This window comes from Adelges cooleyi, unplaced genomic scaffold (assembly GCF_023614345.1).
Source record: "Adelges cooleyi isolate 19-005CV unplaced genomic scaffold, UGA_ACOO_1.1 ACOO_flye_CR_arks_rails_tigmint_CR_PRNA_25, whole genome shotgun sequence".
Taxonomy (NCBI): domain Eukaryota; kingdom Metazoa; phylum Arthropoda; class Insecta; order Hemiptera; family Adelgidae; genus Adelges; species Adelges cooleyi.
In genome coordinates, this window is record NW_026095915.1 from 1,224,510 (window position 1) to 1,244,723 (window position 20,214).

General features: G+C 36.9%; 1 protein-coding gene across 4 annotated transcripts in view; it reads right to left on the reverse strand.

Annotated features, from left to right (window-relative positions):
* Nucleotides 1–1,520: 1,520 nt before the first annotated feature.
* Nucleotides 1,521–20,214, reverse strand: part of LOC126837507 (rap1 GTPase-activating protein 1) — a 120,878-nt gene continuing 102,184 nt past the window's right edge. For all 4 annotated transcript variants that reach the window (XM_050571427.1, XM_050571426.1, XM_050571428.1 and 1 more), the window contains 10 exons: nt 9,322–9,498; nt 5,440–5,678; nt 5,214–5,365; nt 4,997–5,123; nt 4,760–4,925; nt 4,231–4,545; nt 3,875–3,966; nt 3,539–3,791; nt 3,296–3,444; nt 1,521–2,543 (listed from right to left, as the gene is read on the reverse strand). In XM_050571427.1, the coding sequence (XP_050427384.1) occupies nt 3,304–3,444; nt 3,539–3,791; nt 3,875–3,966; nt 4,231–4,545; nt 4,760–4,925; nt 4,997–5,123; nt 5,214–5,365; nt 5,440–5,678; nt 9,322–9,498 (1,662 nt within the window). In that variant the 3' untranslated portion in view covers nt 1,521–2,543; nt 3,296–3,303. The remainder of the gene's footprint in view (nt 2,544–3,295; nt 3,445–3,538; nt 3,792–3,874; nt 3,967–4,230; nt 4,546–4,759; nt 4,926–4,996; nt 5,124–5,213; nt 5,366–5,439; nt 5,679–9,321; nt 9,499–20,214) is intronic.

The window sequence follows — 20,214 nt, forward strand, 5'->3', positions numbered from 1 at the left end:
GTGAACTTTAAAATATAATGGTTTAAAGAATAATAATTTTAAAAAAATTTGGTAAATTATATTTTACAAAAATGTTGTTTTTTTCTTTCCGGTAAATCTAATAAAATGGGCGTATCTGCTTACATTTTGATAAAAATAAACATTTAATGTAAATATTTAAAAGAAAAATGGGAAACATACAAATTTCGAGTAAAAACTCATCTGTTGAATCGCACACGGTGAGAACATTTTGAAAATTTTACCAAATTATTTGAAATATTTATTTAGACTTGTTATGGTCTTGTAGCTTTTCAGATGTGGATGAAGTTAATATTTTGGAATAATGCAGCTTGATTTTTTGCTAAAGAGGACATGATGCCCCTATTTATTAAGGAGTTAGGTGTAAGCATTTTTTTTGTAAAATCTTAATTAAAAGGTCGAATTGTAACGTGTACTTTTAAGTCCTCAGTAATTGAAAGACTCTTTTTTTTTATAGTTAACTGTTTTTTGGGGCTATCGCAGCGGTTTTGACTATTTAAAAAAACTTCAATAATACATTTTAAATTAAAAATAAATAATCAACAACTTTGGTACGTTTCACATAAAAATCAACATATAATGCATTAATAATTAATAATATAATAATAATAATAATAACAAAACATAATACAGTCAAATAATTTTCTTTTTATACAAAATAATAATAATAATAATAATATAAACTCAAGTTTATAAATCAGAGACAGATGTAAGACAGTTGTGCATGGTTTTTTTATGTATTAAGATTAAAACAAACAAAACGATTGAAGAAAATTTTGTTTTAGTTTTGAGAAGAGCAAACGGTTTGTGCGATAAAAAAAAAATTCTATACCGAATGATTTATTAGCTATGCACTATCGATAATGTTATTTTTAGAGAAGTAAAAAAAAAACTTTTTTAATAGGCGTTCAAATTAAAACTTCTGTAGGAATATTGGCGATAGACGATTTACACGTTGTGAAAGAAACAACAAAAAAAAATCAATTAAAAGCCAAAACTTTTTTAATTTTTTTGTTAAATGATAGAAAAAATTTTAAACGTTGACGTTGCACAGCTTAGCTAATAAATCGTTCGGTATAAAATACATAATTCAATAATATACTCTAAAAAACGATACACTTTGAATGCATTTTTTTAACATAGTAATATAAATAATTTAAACATTTTTAGTGCTTCTCTCTTATCGCTACGGTACAGTTCAATAGCTTAATGCATTTCTTTTTTATTTATAATATTATAATACTGAAAACGTTACGATGACGATAATATATTATGGTTACACAATCGAGTGGGTACATATATAAATATTATATAATATACTAGGTAGTATTATAAACACTAAGCGTGTACAACAGAAGATAGAATTTTACATAGGTACGTAACATTTAAAAAGGCTGACGTCGAAACGGTTTAATATAATAATATGTTGGTTAGGTTTTGAACGGACAAACTAATCAAAAAGTGAACAATAATGATTATCATATTATTATTTAATGTTTGTAAAAAAAAAAAATGTGTAGGTACACAAACGAGCGATGACTGCAATAATAGTTGTTTTCTTTTGTATATTTTTAATGTAGGAGAAAAAAGGTGTCATAAAGTGGTTTTCATTCCAACAATAATTATTTTCAAAGGTTTCGACCTAACAATATTATAATGTACTATATTATAATCTATTCTAATCCGTCAAACGTTATAAATTAATAATAAAACAGTAACACTATGATAAATCCTTGTGATATAGGCTTAACGTTTTTTTTTTTTTTTAATTTCTTTTACACTAGAATACTTTTTTTTTTTTATACTTATACATGATTTACACAAAATTTCGCCAAACCGGCGGTTAGGATCATCCGTAATAAATACTTAAATGCTAAAAAAAAAAAATTGTGCCTTTTGCACATCATGATCGACTACACGGCAGGCGACCGTGATGCTCACAAATTATGTGCCCAATGCTTTGGTATGCGCTTTATACAATCACAAATAACGGTTGTATGTTTTTAGTTTACAACTATAAATAATAATAAAAACATATACATTATAGGTATAATCTAGTATCCGTATATTGTGTTATCGATTAATTAATAATAATAATAATTTACACGGTAATTGACCGTTGTATGTTTATGTGACGTTAGAGGTAAGCAATTATATAGGTAGGTGGACCTAATATAGATTTATTTCATAATAACTATAATAATTTAAATATAATATGTATTTTATATCATTAAATAAAATAACGATATAATCGATTATTAATTTTGTTTTTTTTTTTAAACAATTTAATATTTTGTTTTATTTATTATTACCACGCGGGTAAACAAATTTCATATTTTACTAATAATTATATCATAATACTTTGGTATAGCGTTGTGCAATAATAATAATAATAATAAATATTGTTGTTGTATTGCGCAAAGGGCGAACGAATTCACCAGCTGCCGTCGTCATGGTAGTGGTTACCGTTTGGTTTGGTCACGGTATACGGTATGTGGTGGACATGGTAGGGACCACCGCGGTTCCTGAAACAAAAACAAGACGTTTAAGTACAAAACAATCGGGTTGAAAAGCCCGCGTAGGCGAGAACCTAGTTCAGGAGAAATGACATGACAATCTTGGAAAATATAGGAAAGTCATTGTGCCCATTGGTAGGACAGTGGAATTAAGTAGTTCAATTCATAAACGTTCTTATTTGAACACAAGAGAAATTGTCGAGGAGAACCAGATAAGATAATGTATGTATTCATTCTAGGCTTGAGGAATTGTTTTTATTTTTCAAGTGCCGTCAAAAATGTTACTGCAAGCCGGTTTACATTGATTGTTCGATTAATCAAACCCCGTTCGTCGACCGATATAGATAAATGGGCGCACAGATAGCGATGGAACCTAGATGTGAGACAATAGACGGGAGACAGTGGGAAAAGGACAAAGGAGAGTCATATAAGACTAAAAACATTGCCACGCTTCTGCATTTTTAAGTTCAGAGTCCCACGATTTTTGCCATTGGATCATGAATATGATGTCTTATGGTAATAATCAAGGAAATAATTTTAATATAACAGATAAACCGCACCCAGTTACTTTAAATATGTACCAATTTCTCCTTTCTCCTTTCATTTCTCTCTTCTCACTTCTTCTCTTTCTTCCTTATCTACTTTATACACTTTCCTATTTCTCTTCCATCTCCAATCTTGTACTCAGGTTAGGCCTAATCTAAGTGTGACGCAAATATTAAAACTGAAGTTAACAAAAAATTTCTTTTTTCGGTACACACCTTTTCATTTAAACCGTCGACGCGCTCGGATTGGTGGTGTAGTTTTTCAACAGTTCTCTCAATCTGAGAATCTCCTTGGAGGCCGAGGTGAGCTCCGACTGCAGGACTAGTTCCTTTTCGCGTAACCTTTTGATTTCGTGCTGGCAACTCTGCGATTACAATTATTTAAAAAATATTAAAACACTTTAGCGAAATTCTTGACAAAGGCGTTTTTCCAAATGACTCTCATTCCGGGTAACTTACCACGTTTTGCCGGAGCAGTTCCAGTTTGTCGCACTTCAGCCTCGTCACGTCTTGCCTTAGCCCTTCCACTCGGGAATCTCCGTTTTGCGAATCGCAGCACAAGCTGCAAGGTTTGCCACTGGGTGTCTCGGCCGAAGACATACTCTCCAGACCGGTGTCGCTGTCGACGGTGCCGGCGATGCCCATACCGTCGAGTTCTACACTGTTCAGCGACGACGAATCGCTTTCCGACATTGCAACTCGGCTGGCACCACTAAACAAAATAGGAAGATAAAAAATGTACTTATTGTAAACATAAAGAAACGGCCTCAATTCAGTGTAAACATTATGCAGTACCTGGAAGTCCTGTGCACGGGATGAATGTCGGGACTGGATATGGGCGAAGACGGCGAACTCTTTTTACTGCTCTTCGACAACGTTCGTCCAAACTGTAAAAATAACAAATCAAATAACATCCGACGACAATAGAAGATTCTCGCAAAGGAATCATCGTTAGACGACCCGAGGAATAGAACAGACATTTCTCTTAGGAGTCAGCACTCCTAAGGTGTCCAGGGGACATTGGGTGTTGGGCATCGTACGAGGGAAGGGCGAGAGTGAAAATGAAGAGAGCATTTCTAGAGAAGAGAAGATATAGTGGAAGTCAGGAGGGATCAATGATACCGTTATTTATATCAAGGTGTTGTACATACGTTGGGTACGTTTCCGTCCATCGAGCAACTGCTCATTTTTTTGGAAAGGGTGTTGTTGTTGGCTTCGACGTTGGACGCGGATTGCGTTTTCACCCTGGCTATGAGCGCTTTGCGCACCGTGTCTATGAACCTGCTGCCAGCTCCGGATATCGTACCGTTTCCGTACTCGGACGACGACGAAGACGAACCCGACTTGGCCAGTTCCGGACCGATACCGGAAACGCTGGCTTCGCACGACTGCTGTCCTAGGAAATCTCTGGTCTTGTCTTTCAGCTCCTCGCACAACGAATGCAGCAGCGACGTTCGCGTCCTCAGCTAACCAAACGAAAAACAAAAAAACAAACGTCAACCACCGTTTTTTTGGGTGGGTGATATTAGCACAATTTCAAAAGGCATCTGGCTATTCAGCTTTTCAGACCGTTCTGACTTGGAATTGTAGGTGTTTGAATAATACGTCTAGCGCCTCGTGAAATCGTGCCAATAACGGGGGACAATGTGGTGACCACCAGGCGTGTGAAAATGAACTTACCTCTAACTTGGCGAACTTGTGCGCCTTGTAGCACGCGTTTTCGGCGTTTACCAATTTGGTGAGCAGGAACTGTTTGAACTCGGGCCCGTGCCGGAAAACGGCCGGGTTCGGTAGGGTCGGCCCGAAGAAAGGTACGTCGTCTCGCGCCGTCACGCTCACTTTGTACCTGTAAGACGACAATAGGGGCGGCTTTGATTAAGAAATCAATTCGGTGGTGGTGGTCGATTCGGTACAAACCTGACGTTAGGGGTGTTGGCGTCGATCACCTGGACGACGATGTATGCGTGCAGGAAATGTGACGCGATCATGTCGGGGGTGAACGGAGTGTTGGACTCTTGAAACACTATGGCCACGATGTCGTTGCCTAAAAATATTCAACAGAAGAAATTTAACATTTAAAATATGACAGGTTGGTATGGCTGCGGAATGCTCGACGTTATCGACACACGCTTACCGATGTGCCTTTTTCTTTGCAGCTGTTGCGGGTCGTTATCCGTGTACGGCAGCAGTGACGACACGTGATAAATGATTTCTCGGTCTTTGAACACCTGATAAACCGCTTCGTCGCCCGTCTGGCCGAACTGTGTGTCCAAGCCGCCGCGGTATCTAAAAACCACCATTTAACCACGTTTAAAACCCGTGCCGCCGAAACCCAAACGACCCCGTGCAAACAGCCTTACCCCTTGTGGTCTTTCAGCTGTATCCGCTGGCCGAGCAGCTGAAGGAACTGATCGAACGCGGCAGAGGTGTGTTGGTTGGAAAACAAGTCTTCCTCGCTGGACTGTCCGAATTTTTGGTAGAGCACGCCGAATTTGAAATGCGACACGAGCACGTGTTCGTCGTAGGCGGATATCAGCTGAGACGCTTTGGAGCTCAACACAGGTGTCAAATTGGTAACGGTTAGTTGATCGTTCAAAAGCTGTAGACAAAAAGTACATTGATTACTATGCTGCAAACAAATCTGTGATGTAGGTAATTATTTTAACGTACAGTTTTACTTTTGACGGACATTTTTATTGACCTAACCTATTCTACAACATTATAAAATGAATTAATATTCGCCCCATTTTAGAGCTCCGTCAACCATTAATGGAAACGAATATTATACTTGACACGCAAATTTCGACAATATTACTCCTTGGTCTAATAGAGCACTATGACTTTATTACTTAACCGCACAATTTCGAGTTTCGATAACTTTAAAGTCAATTATCCAAAAGTGGTTATCGACCAGTCAACATTTTTAGAAAGTTTTTATGACTTTACGGGCATAATGAGTGTATTACATAATATATAATGTTAAAAATGTATCACTCTTTACATTTGCGATCATATTTTTTAAGCTGCACTGTTTCAACGAAATACAATTCAGAATGAAAAAAAAAACAGTCGGTAATAATAGCGTTAACGTCGATAATCTGTGTTGTATTATAATAATATTTTTTTTGCGATAACAACGAATTGTCGGATTTCCAAAAATGCCAGAGCACTTAAACAAAAAAATGCTTACGAGTTTATTGTTATCCGCCGCTCTCCGTTAATAATTCTCCAAGCGATTTCAATATTTCTGGAGTAGTTTTACGGTGGTAAAACGACAGCAGTATTATAGTATTATTATCTTGCCGTTGCATGTTAACAACCAGCTCTATCTAAATGGGGCGTGTGCGACCGCATTGCGCGGAGCACGTGGCATTAAGTAAACGACATACGAAACGGGTGCATTATTATTACTTTTATTATTGTTATTAAAAAAAAAAAAAAAACCGTCCAGAAGTCATCGCATACAGCGCGAGCTATTTTTATCGTCCGGACCAGTGCAGAGAAATGCGGCGAATGATGTTTATCATAATATATTTTATTTATCGGGTTTCCATTCGGCGGGCCGGACGCCAACTACTCTGGGCAATGGTTTTTTTTTATTATTATTATCATTATGCCAATGCGGCGTTTAGCCCACAAGTCTAAGCCGAAATCCGACCTAAGCAAAGACCGAAGTCGGGCTATAAACGAATAATAAATAGCGCACCGTGTTTGGATTAAAATAAAAAAAAACATAATAATATGATGTACTGCAGCTGTTCATGCGGCGGTCTAAGCAGTTATGTTCTTAGAAATATCCTACTTTTTTCGATTGCTATATTGCCTGAGGCATAGAGTAAAAATATATAATATATTATATCATATCAAGAAAGCCAGCCACAGTGTGACCACTTTAAATAGAAATAAATGCTTTTCGTCTATACTCTGCACCACAGTATCAGCCATGTCAAGTAAATATATGAATAGATGAATATTATAAGTGTGATGTGAATATATTGTTGTGTTTTGTATCACATAGCTGCAGTAGTGAAACAAATTTAAAAATCCGTACTAGAGAAATTGTATTTCCTCGTTCTGGTCAGACTGCACCTCGGTTTTATCGTCAACCCTGGTCTAGGGTTGCCAACTTTCAAATTGTGCAATGAAGGGCGAAATTGTTCATGTGTCATTTTGCCTCCTACCAAATGGAGACCTTCCGCAAATGTTATAAAGTCGTTGAGTTATATTACTATTTTTATTGAGTATACTTATTTAAAAAATGTATTTATTGGATATTAGGGGGTTGGGTCCAAATAACAAATCCGGCCCTGAACCAACATAGTATAATATAATGATTATGTATTATTATTATTGAGTAATGACTTTTAACAAATAGTCTTATTCGTTTTATTTATATCACCTTTATTAGATCTTATTTGTACGTTTGACTTAAAGAATTCCACCATTGGCCGTCGGGCAATGATAATTGAACGGATCTGGCGATTCGCGTGACCCCTAAGCAAATTTATTTGATTTCGACAAAAAGAGAGTCGAAATGAAATAGCCACTTAGCTATTACAGTTATTGGAAAACTTTTCCATCTAATCAGCGGATAAACCCTCTGGGAGTTGCCATCGACTTAAAACTTTCCGAGCAATTTTTCCAAACGATACTGAACATTACTACCGTACTCGGCGGCCACCGAGGGCCGCGCCATGTCTGGAGATTGAAAATTTCGATAACTTTTTCCTAATGGAATATTATATCTTACGGGACGGGGGGGGGGGGGGCAGAACTTTTAAGAAGAATGCGGCGAACGTCCCCGACCGAGACAAATAAATTCTAACAATTTATCTCGTTTCTTTTGGTCGTTTAATGGTCTTGTCGTGTCCGGCACTAATGAGTCGCGGGGACCGTAGAATTTTCGGGCCTGACATGTTTTTTAAATATAACAAAAAACCACCGATTTGGCGCTGTCCGGTATTGTGATTTAGTCGCCGTCATCGCCGAACGACGTCACGCCGCATAATAATAATAATATAGTATTACTAATGAACATTTTCAAGTCCCACGATTATCTAACCAACTACTACTGCACCGTGTGTTTACACTGCTCTGGGCGTGGGTCGTTGCTGTGGCCGATCATATCGAAATTACACGGCCGTCGTTTGCGCGTTATGCATTGAACACACACCAAAACTGCAGCCCTTAAAGGGTACCCAGCTGCCTTGTAGCGTTGGTTTTTTACAGTGGTTTAAAAAAAAAACACCCCTTAATAAAATACCACAGCACAATCCTAGTACAGACAAAGCGTGTCTGCGCCGTTGACAAAGCAAAACAATGTGTAGGTAATCAAACATTTTTTTTTTTATGAAATTAAACCCCAAAAAAACCAAAACTAATTACAATAATAATTCAATATTGTCGTTTTTGTTGATATTTTCTTTTTAACGTGAGACACGTTATTTGTTGGAAATATTCTTATAAGATTTTTCACTTTTTTTTTTAAATGTTATTTCGAAACGATTCCTCAAGACTTGTGACCTCTCCATGTCTACTACATGAACGAATCGACCCACGAATGCAGTTGTGCAAATTCAAAACGTTATTTGAATAATTGTGATGAAAAATTATTCGAATAATGCTTTTACAAATTCATTCGAATAAAATTGTTTTCTACATTTACTGAATTTATATAATTTGTAAATGTAGTATATAAAATTGTATTTATATAATTTATTTATATTTCTTACAAAATTTGTGACCTTTTCGTGTAAGAATCGACCTACAAACGGAGTTGTGCAAATTCTCATTCGGATAATTTGTTTTCAGTTATTTCGAATAAAACGTTATTTGAATAATTATAATAAAAATGATTCGAACAAAAAATTATTCAAATAATGCTTTTACAATTCATTCGAATAAAATTGTTTTTTCTATTTCTATATATTTTACTGAATTTATATATTTTGTAAATGTAGTATATAAAATAATTAATTAAAAAAACAAACTATTCGAAACGTTTTTTAATCGGATATTTAAATTTGATACTATTCGAAAAACTTTTTACCCTAATAATTAAATTTGAAATTATTCGAATAATGTATTCGAATAACTTTATTCGAATAGCTTTTTTACTCGACTAATGTGTTATCTAGACGACATGGTTTTAAAAATGTGTTTCATCCAGAACTCTGCCTACAAACCACCAGGTGACTTCTGAGACCGCCCGGTGTTTGACAGTTACTTGTTACAACACTTACTCTGGCCATGTGGTGCGGCGCCGACGTGGCGCAAGACGATGGGACCAGCTCGTGCGTGGTACCGGTCCGCAACCGCAACAGAAGTCTGGTGTGCTCTTGGGAAGCGACGCTTTCGGTCTTCACGCTCAACAGCACCGGTCCTAGCTGATCGTCCGTGCCTATGAAGTTGAAGTGTTCCTGGATGGGGGGCAAAAAAAAAACATTTTATTTAAAACAACGCCATACATATATAATTACAAATACAGTAGGATTAATAATAGGTATATAATTGAAAAAAAAAAAAAAAAAACGTCAAGAGTGTGTTATCAAGAGGCTTATTGTTGTGGCTGTGACGTAAATCGATTATCGACGGTAAATGGCATTGTATTTTTATTGTTTTTTTTTTTTGAACCAAGAGGGAAGTCGGTTGGAAGGCGAACGCGCAATACCACAAAAGAAGAACCGCAGAAAAGGTGAAAAAAAAAATCATAATAATAATAATAGTAATACAACGCCGGCGGAAAGGGCACACACGATATCGTGAGCGTTTCGCAAATGGCAATTATTGCATAACGACGTTGGACATTCGGATTGTCACTTGTCCTTGGGGGCCGTTTAACAAGCGCGGTGACCATGGACGGTAACCAGTGACCGAAACGACAGTCGTTTGTTGTTGTCGTCCGTCCACGCCGGAGAAAATGTTTCATTTTTACCGGCTCGGATATCCGCGACGGCATCGAGCTACCACTTATTAGCTAGATGCGGTGGCAAGTGACTGCCTGGCAAAATATAGACAATGTTTATGGACAAAAAAATGTGATAAAAAACTTGCGAAAAACGGTCGAACTCTCGTTGTAGCGTTTAAAAATAGAATTTCGAAAATCCAAACCCGACGCACCCTGGGGGATCCTACCGACTGCGCCACAGACAACTCGGACCGGATAGTGGAGAACCTTTCAACAAGTGTGGAAGATTTCAAATATCTTAGGGTTAACATAAATCATCACGATAATATGCACAATGAAATTAAATCGAGGATATATGCCGCTAACGAGAGTTATCGCGCTTTGGAAAAATGTTTCAAGTCAAAACTTCTCTCAAGTTCCCTACGACCAATCTTAACGTACCCACGTGAAGCATGATCGACTACTAAAGGAGATGAGGAAAAAATGGCTCGTTTCGAAAGAAGATTACTACGAAGGATTTATGGACCTACTCTGGAAAATGAAGTGTACAGAAGAAGAACAGCTAACTTACCAAAAACCCGGAATCAATGCATGCCAGGTCATGTCAACAAACGGAATTTCAAAGAGAGCTGTGGAAGGAAAAATAAACGGGAAAAGACTTAGGGGTCGCCTTAGACAGCCGTGGGCAGACAGAGTCAACGATGATTTCAACTAGTGCACACATGGAGTAACAGCGGACAGCATGGACGTAGGAATGTAGTAGAGGCAGCGAAAGTCGTTCAAGGACCGTAGAAGCCGAAGAAGAGTATAATGTTCTTATGTTGCTGTAAAATAATTAATATTCTTTTGGAGTAATAGGTGGTGAATGTGCCAATTTCCGTTCCGCCGGCTTGCCGTCTTGGCAAAAGCCTGTCGCCTGTCAGACGGGAATGCACTTTTAGAACATCAACAGATTTACCGCTCTCAAAGGGTTACCGAATAAATAATTTAAAAAAAAAACCCCCTCGCAGTACAGCTGACCACCGTCGTGATGATGATGATAATATATAATAATGATAAAAAAAAAACTCATTAAACGGAACACTAGCTGCGCGGCGACTGGCCGTTTAAGTGTATTAAAAAAAATAAGAACATAATATTTTTTTATTATTATTATTGTACGAAAATCGCATAGCGCGCGGTGATATACTTAAATATAGTTTTTTACGTTCGCCAACCACGTCATTGGTTCGATTTATTTTTCCGTTATACAATAAATAGCTTTTTTTATATTGCTATTATCGACGGGGAAAAAAACGACGTTACGCAAACGAGTTACCTATTATGTGTTATTATATTATGTACCTCGTTTACCGTGCGAAATGTGCAAATATAAAAATATTATTGTTATTAATATACCTCTGCCCAGTTAAGTCGGGTAGGCGTTCCTATCGTTCATCATCGTCGTCGTCATTACAATAATTGCTTTCGACCCATTAAGCAAATTACAATAATATTCAGATGCGTTTAGATGGCGAAAGCCGTTTTCGATGATTATTATTCGCAAGCACAGTTGTTGTGCAAATTCGCATTGGAATAAAACGAATGATTATTTCATCATTTATTCGAAAACAAAAAAAAAATAATCACACCATTCTAACTTAAATAATAATATATGTATTTATGCAGATAGGTTTTTATTCATATTTTACAAGTAATTACATGCGATTATACTAGCAAACAATCTTTCAGACAAAATTCTCTTGGATTTCAAATAGGTTTGAGCAAGTGAAAGAGTCATAGATTAAGTACTTTGTTCGGCGTTTATTGCGTAGAAGACTTTTTGGGAAATCCAAAATTCAACAATATCAATCTATTTAGCCAATTTGGACCTATATTTTAGGAATGTTATCAGTTTTCGTCACATTTTTTACTCGGGTCAAAAATTTAAATTTCAATCTGTTTAATTTGGCAATTTAATTCACACCATATACAATTATATAATGTTTTGAGGTTTTTCGTTCCAGTTCATTCCAATGCCTCAAATGACAATATGTGAATACCAATAATTTAGCAGACAATTATTGAAAATCAGCTGTGATAGACTTGTTTCGCTTGTGCTTTGAATTATAATATTATATTTATAGGAAATTGTGTTTTAAGCTAAAATTACTCGAAATCCGTACTTGCAATTATTTTCAATTAAATGTTCGAATAATATTATTGTTATGCTGGATATATTGAAATGATTATATGTTTAAAGTTATTCGAGTAATTTTCACTCGAATAATATGTTATCTAGATGATTATTTGGATAACGCTTGTACAACTCTGAACAAATTTTTTACAAAGAATCACTGCAATCGAACTCGGCCCTTTTGAAAAGGGGTAATATATAAAAATCTGTTCAAGTACATTACAATGTTTTACAAACAACAGGGGGAGGGGTGTCCTTATGTCGTTTCTTAACTTGTTGGGAAAAATATCCGTCCACACCCCGTTCTAACCGTTCGAGTGTCTATTAAGTAGGTATTCTGGCTAAATTATTGTTGGCTGCTTGTCGAGAGGCTGTTGAATTTTTTTTCACACGCCAGCTGCTCGTTTGACGGTTTTCAATTTGTGTCGAAATTGGAAAAGGGCGAGGAAAAAACAAAAATAATCGACTCGGTTTAAACGACGTTGGCAGCCGAGTGGAACACAAGATAACACACACTATTTTCATCTGACTTGAGTCGGCCGTTCTATTTTTTTAATCCCAATCGTAAAATCATCCATCGGCCAAGTCGGCGCAAATTAATCGCATTAGTTTTAACGGTCGACTTTTTTTTTCTCTGTAGCTTTTCGTTAGTTAATTATTTACACCATCAATCAATTTACACGATTGCAATGAACGAGAAACGATTAAAGAGAGGTATACACTCTCTCTCTTTCATTCGGCGCTGGTGATTTATTCGTTAAATTATTAAATTGATCAAGTTTATCATTATTTCTTTTTTAAACTCCTTGCGATTAATTACATCATTTGACCGTACCAGACAAACACTGTACTGGAAATAGTTTAGTACCACACAATATATTCTTAATTATTTACTATAGTACGAACAAGTCCATATCGTGTACCCTTATCCTTTGAGTCACTTAACATGTTATCACCGTTAATAGCTGTTTATCTGTCACATTAACCAATATGTATTCTCCTATAAGTTAACAGTAAACTGTGTCTAATTGGCCACTCGCAGTCCGCTTTATTTTATTTTACCTAATAATAAAAGTCGTTTGTACAATAATAGTGTATGTTTGAAAATTATTCGAATAATATTATTTCGCTTCGCTGGGAAAGAGTGAGAATTAAAACAACAATCGAGATAGGGGGAAAAAAACTTTTATGGCAGGAAATCATTTTTTTTTTGAAGTGTAAAAAATAAGTACAACCCAGTACAGCTCGAGTAGGAATCACGGTCTAACGTGCTTGAGGTATGTCGTTTATAATGCGCGTTAATGAACACAATAATATATTATAATGGATTTGTTTTCAAGTATATTATACATTAATATATATTATGTATAGTACTACCGTTAAGAGGGAAATTCCATTGGAAAACCGTCGCGGCCTCAGAATTGTCCGCTTTTATTGAATCACCGCTACTTTTTTTTAACCATAGGTATTTTTTACATAGTTGGTTCCCTTTTGACGAAGAATACAGAGCGCGGTTTGACTATATTTTTTTTTACTATTGTTTGACATAAAAAAAAAAAAAAATAGAACGCAATATAATAACTATAGTGCACGCACACCACGGTGTATTGTTGTATATTTATATGTACAAAATACATAATAAATAGCGTTATTAGTGTTGTTATTACGCCGGCCAAAAAGACATGTCGGTTGTGGTGGTTTTTATATATTATCTTTTTATTATGGTCGGCTATAATGATAAACGACTGCAACGGACCGAATTGCATGCGTGGACACGTGACGTCACTGAAATGTGAATATTAACAGGAAAAAGTAACAAAAATTTATACCATACGAATATATAAAAAAATCACTCGACCGTTTTTTTTTTTTAAAAACATTTTTTACCATCGACCTGACCCGCTGTACCTATTGGTTACGTTACGTTGTGTGCATTGGTCGTCATGGAAACAAGACAATGACTCGAATAGTTCATAATATAACAGAATAACAATATATTATCTCTGCATTACAGAGAGCGGATTATTGTGGTATTAAAAAGTTCAACGTGTGCACTATAACGTTTTTCTCTGATCAATACATTTTTCACCTCAGCACAGCTTCGCCACGTTGGCACCACCACAAATGGTAATATTGATAATAGATTTAGATGAAAACACAACACTGTTACGGGCTATAGTAGTAGTAGTATGTATAGTACATCATCGATTACAAACAAATTAAATTTTCGGTTCTTACCGACTCTGATCACTCTTGCCAGTGTGTGTGTGTGTGTGACAAGAAGGGTTGTTTGTGGGCTCAAAGGAGAATCATTCATTTATTGGACGGTAGTCGGATAAGTAATAATAATTTATAGGTCACATTTGGATGACATTTCGACCGGTCCGGTAGTCAAGTAGGCAGGCAGGCAGGTATGGACTTAGGGCAAAGGCGACGGCGGCGTTAGCGTGTCGTGCCAATAAATCGACGCCGACGGTTTAACGTTGGCAAATGGCAATCAATTATACACCTGCTGTATACCTATTGTGTGTGTGCCCACGCAGAAGAAGAAAATGTTAACGCGAAAAAAGTCGGCTTAAAAATAAATAAGGTTTGCAATCTCACAAAATCCATTAATGTCGTTTAAGCGATTGGATAATATTGCCTACGGCAGGCGGAAATCGATCCGCCGGCAAACGAGCAAGCTTCTAGTGTGTGCAAAACAAACTTTTTTTTTAGAGCACAGCTAATAATCTGATTAAAAGTAAAGTAAAAAAAAAAAAAAACCCCAGTACGTTGAAATCGATTAACATTCCCCTGGATTGAATGAAAATTGATTGAATTTCAAAGTTGCTTTGTACTAATATTAACCATTTTATTTGTTGTATGTGTGTGTTTATGTGTTGTATTGTAATTTGATATAATATAATATACTTTAAAAATAATTATATTAAGCTTTATAGTATCAAGATAATAATTTCTTTGATGGTTTGAAGGGAGCGTGGCGAATTAACAGCGCACAGTTTTTAATACAATATTACTAACCATAAATTGATCGACGACTTGTGGATTAATGATCAAGTTCTGTTAGTTGGACGGTTTATGATAATAAAAATCTGATAAAATTACAAACGACAACAAAATACTAAATAAATATAACTGATATCAGAAAAGGACATAAGAGATATTATGTATATATACACTTGTAACACATTTTCACAACAGAACATGTGGTCGACAAAGTTGCGGGTTTCATAAGTAGTTTTTTTCCGCTTTGCACGTTAGCTTCTTTCCCCCCCCCCCTCGCCATATAAATGATAGTTTGTGTGAATCGTTTCTAGTTTTACAAATAAATTATAGCGTATCATTTTGTGGCGTGCATTTGATTTACCCGACCTACGCCTGTAATCATTGAGTATACTATAGGGGGTCGCAATAAGTATAAAATATAAACTATGAAGTAAGCAAAGAGGCCGGCTGCAGTGTGACCAGACGACCGAAATTATAATTCTTTGGTACGTATTTGTAATTTGTCTCAGTACAGCAACCAAAACATGTGCTATCTCGTCAGTTGTAATACTAGCACAAGACATTTGAATTTATCTATTGACCGGTATAGTCGATAAGGATTGTACTGTGCAGTGTTGTGCAACAACTTTTTATGTAAAAAAGTATTTATTTTTATTTAAAATGGTCACACTGTCGCTCGTCTTCTTGATTGCTTCTTTTCCGAGTAACAGGACATTGTACAGCAGTTCGTACACCGCCTGCCGAGACATTGAGCGGATTTTAATCGTTTTGTTTTGTTTTTAATTTTTAATTTTAGCACGGTCAGCCTTGCCGAACGGTAATCGACGTCGCTACTATAATGTTGGAGATAAAAAATTAAAAAAAAGTGGCTTATGATGGATGGACGCGCTATGTTATTACCGCCGGCTTGTCCGTGAGTTTTTTAAACGTCATCCCGGGCTGTGCAATTTACTCGGGCCTCGTCAAACCTGGTTAACAGTGTAATTTGATCGTTACTAAATAAATAATTATTACTGTTGAGCGGTCGCCTAAACGGTGAAAAAAATTGTCGGACGCAGAACGTGAAGAGCGTTGCCTTCAAAACGAGTGGGTGCGAATGTTTAGGGCCTTGTAGTTGGGTTTTTTTTCTTTCGGTTTTACTATTTAAATAATATTCTAATACCGTATACGATTATTTTTTATTTTTTTCCCGCTGGATATTCGTACACGAGTTCAGCATTTGTCAATATCAGAATATTATACTACCACAGGCGGAAGTGGAGACCATTAGTGTTGTCGTCGCACGGCCTACGCACTGTTGTTAGCACGTCCGCTCTGTAAACCGTGTAAGCCTACATGATATTTTGTTTTTCGTTATTAACGTTATAATTCCTCGCCCAAAAAAATAATCTTATAGTGGCGGATCGAAAATGTAAATCAATGGCTGTCGCCATCTTGAAAGCTATTAGCTGCAAAAGACGTGTAATTTGCTGGGAATATCGACAGTGTGAATAGTGAACGAACCAATCAACCCGTCGGGGTAAACAGCTGGGAGAAACAATTTCCACCCTCCCCCGACCGGACATAGTTGCGTTGTGCCCATCGCAGCGTATCCTACCGGAAGTGGATACTTGTTGCCGAGGAAGTGTGCAAAGGGCGGTGCAAAGGACTAATCGTCAAAGGGCCCGTAAGTACACCCCGGGGACGCGGTAGGGGGTAGGTATGCTAGGGGGTAGGTTGTTTTTTTTTTTTGGAAAATCTACAGGTAAGTATTAAAAATAAAAAAAAGGTGTACGCGGCCGGTTAAGCGACGTTTAAACGAACAATGGAATTGTTTGTAAATAAATAGCGCTGCGTTATTATGTTATTATTATTATACCTTAAGACTTAAGTCGACTGCCATATGGCGAAGACACAGACGGTACGCGTCATGGAAGACAATGGATAATATTATTATTATTATTATGTTGTTATACAGCTCCTCTGCGGTCGTGAGACGGTGTAGACGACGCCGACGCGCGTGACAATGTAATATTACAGTTATTACTGTGGTCTAAAGGTGGCATTATACTGTGTCTTAACAGGATGATTCACTATGATATACAATGTAATCTCGATTTCTCGCAATTTTTTTTTTGTTCTTACCACCCTCTCGACTTAGTTTTTTTGATAGCGACTTTTCAAACTTAAATCGTAACGCATACGTTTCGTTAATTTTTATAAGTCGAGAATAATGTACTTAACATTTTGACTGGTCGATAACCAGTTTTTTGGATAGCTATTTTCAAAGTCATATGAGTTGGGACGGGAGGGCAAGTGCGGTTGGGAAACCCAACACAACCTAACCTTTCCTCCTGCTCTGAACTTCTGAACTTCAATAACGACAGACGTTTGCTTGTTCGCCTCATCAGTGTACGTCACCCTGTACTACATTGGATATGGTCTGAAATATTTCACTCGCTCTTCTCTCGAAAGAGTTAAGCGAATTAAGACTGTTTTTCACTCGGTGTGTTCTACTCTACTACACGGGTTCGTAGACCTCGTCCGGGCGGGGGCTTTGGATTGAACTCGGTGGTGGATCACGACCGAGGAAAAACGTGTGGGCGGCAAACGCGCTGTGTATTATATAAAACGAGTGCCATACCGGTACATGGTATGTATAAACAACCCAGCGTCGCATCCCACACCGGTATAGGCTCTCACCTGTTTAAAAAAAAAAAAAAACCACTAACAATATAATTATTGTTTTTTTTTTTTTATATTTTCATACCTATTCATCGTGGGGAACACTCGAAGTGGCTTTTGTCAACCGTCGTGGTCTTGACGAGATCTATCTGCTGCTCGACGTTTCCCAAGATTAAGAAGCTATAATATGTAACATTATTGTAATGAGACCGGGCCGGAGAATCCTCTCGAGTGCTCTCGTCACAACTGATGTTTTTAATTATTAAAGTAAAGTATTAAAAAAAAAAAAGGTTGCGTTTCATTGATGTCAGCGTGGGAGGTAAGGAGGGAGGACTGTTATTTAACCGTCACTCATTATAATATAAATACACACAAGAGTTGGCCGTTGAGTATAAAAACTTTTATAAAAGCCCCAGTTTGAATCCAGGTACGCGTATTAAGTATTATTATTAGTTTTGCAAATTCTGACGTAGTTTGGAAATTGTTCATAACTAAACCCAAGCCGGCTCGATGGTTTAATTTTTTTTTCTGTAAGCCCGGAATCATAGTATCAGGTCCTCGTTATGAGAACCATTCACCGTTATAATATTATTTACCTTTGATTTTTGAAATTGTTACAAAAAACACAACCATAAATTAAGTGATACAGGCGCGTCCATATGTTCTGTTACTTACTTCATAAGGGATGCGGTAAGGGTAGGGTAAACAAGTTTTCTTAGTGTTTAAAAATACATACAGCCAAATATGTACAAAATATTGATGTTTTCTGAGAAAACAAGTGTCTTACATCGGATGGATGAGCTGGATGAGATGATAACCAGCACTGCGCTTTACCCGAGTAAACGAATCGACTAAAAACAAAAACCCCCGGGTCGTCTTCGTTAATAAATAATGTCCGTCGGTGCGGCAAGGGCTTTTGGTACGCTTTTGTGAGCTGTTCATTGTATCTGACCGTTTTTGAATTCATACTATAATGAGACCGTCGGATAAGCTGTTATAATAATAGTATACCTTTGGAAAAACAATAATATTTTATAATTGGAAGGACTTTTTTTTTAAAAAAAACTATTTTTACACAATATAATAAAACGTTTCGGTTTGCAGGTGTAAACCGACAGTGTCAGCTGTACGTATAGTGGAAACGCATGTCTTGCCCACCATGTGAAACCAAAAAGGAGCACGTTTTCCAGATCAAATTGTTTAGTTTTAGTTTTTTTCCACCCATTCGACCCGTAGCTGTTGTGCTGTTATACGACCGCCACCTGTCCTCGACGGTGGGCATTGTATATGAGCAGATAATTTCCCCGGACCGGAAACGTCACATCCGCCTTCGCCGCCCAAAAACTACCGCCGTTCACATGCAGAAACCGTTGAAAAACCAACGAATTTGTCAGGTGCGACAAAACGAGCGGGGAAGGATAAAAAGGCATTTTTATATTGTAAGGTACGTTTCCTTAGATAATGGAAAACGTGACACATACACAATGCAGGACCCTTCGCCTACCATGGTCCGTGGCTTGGGGGGGAGGGGGTCTCGGGTTTTATCGGTTTAAGTTAAGCTAAATGACTCCCCAACCAATAAAAACCTATTAGGTAAACGCGTTGCCTAACTGTTTTTGAAATTATACATTATTACACTTTTTGCTGTATCCGGTTAAAAAAACCGATGTCAATGGGCAGTTTAATGATAACAGTGTAAAAAAAAAAACCATTAAAAAATCGAGAGAGCCTTCATCCGCAACAGCCAGAGTCTTGAAAAACGCACTCTAATCCGACGAACTGAGGGAAGCAGTAAAATAACTCTTTGATTATTATTTGTGAAAACCAACAGTAAACATAGTGATGAGTAAAAATATTTTTAAATTACTGAAATAGCGTTTGTTGCGTTGTAATCCGGTTTTTCGAATTTCCATCACTAATAGCAAGTAATGTACAACAACAAAAGACACACTGTTGAGCAACGAATAATCGGTTATTAAAAAAAAAAAAAAAATGTCACTTTCTCAATTTCGTTTGAATATCTTTTCAATTAACACCCAAACGCTCGGTGCTGATCATCGTAAGCGAGGCCCGGGGCAATTTAAAAGCACAACAAATGTCGTCGATAAAAGACCCTCAGGGGGCAGGCTAAAAACGATAAAATCAGCAACAAAACCATGCTATACAAGTGGGGATATAAAAAAAAAAATAAGTAAGCGCATGCTCTAATGGTGTGTTAAGTCGACTGATTTATAAAGCCATGTCCTTTAGCCTTCTGGGCTCGAATCAGCTGCTGCCTCAGTCCCATTGTGTTCAACCGGGCCTATATCATTATGTTCAGTGTTTATGTGCAGTATGTGCCACTACGCACAAAATATTAAACGCCAAATACGAATTGTT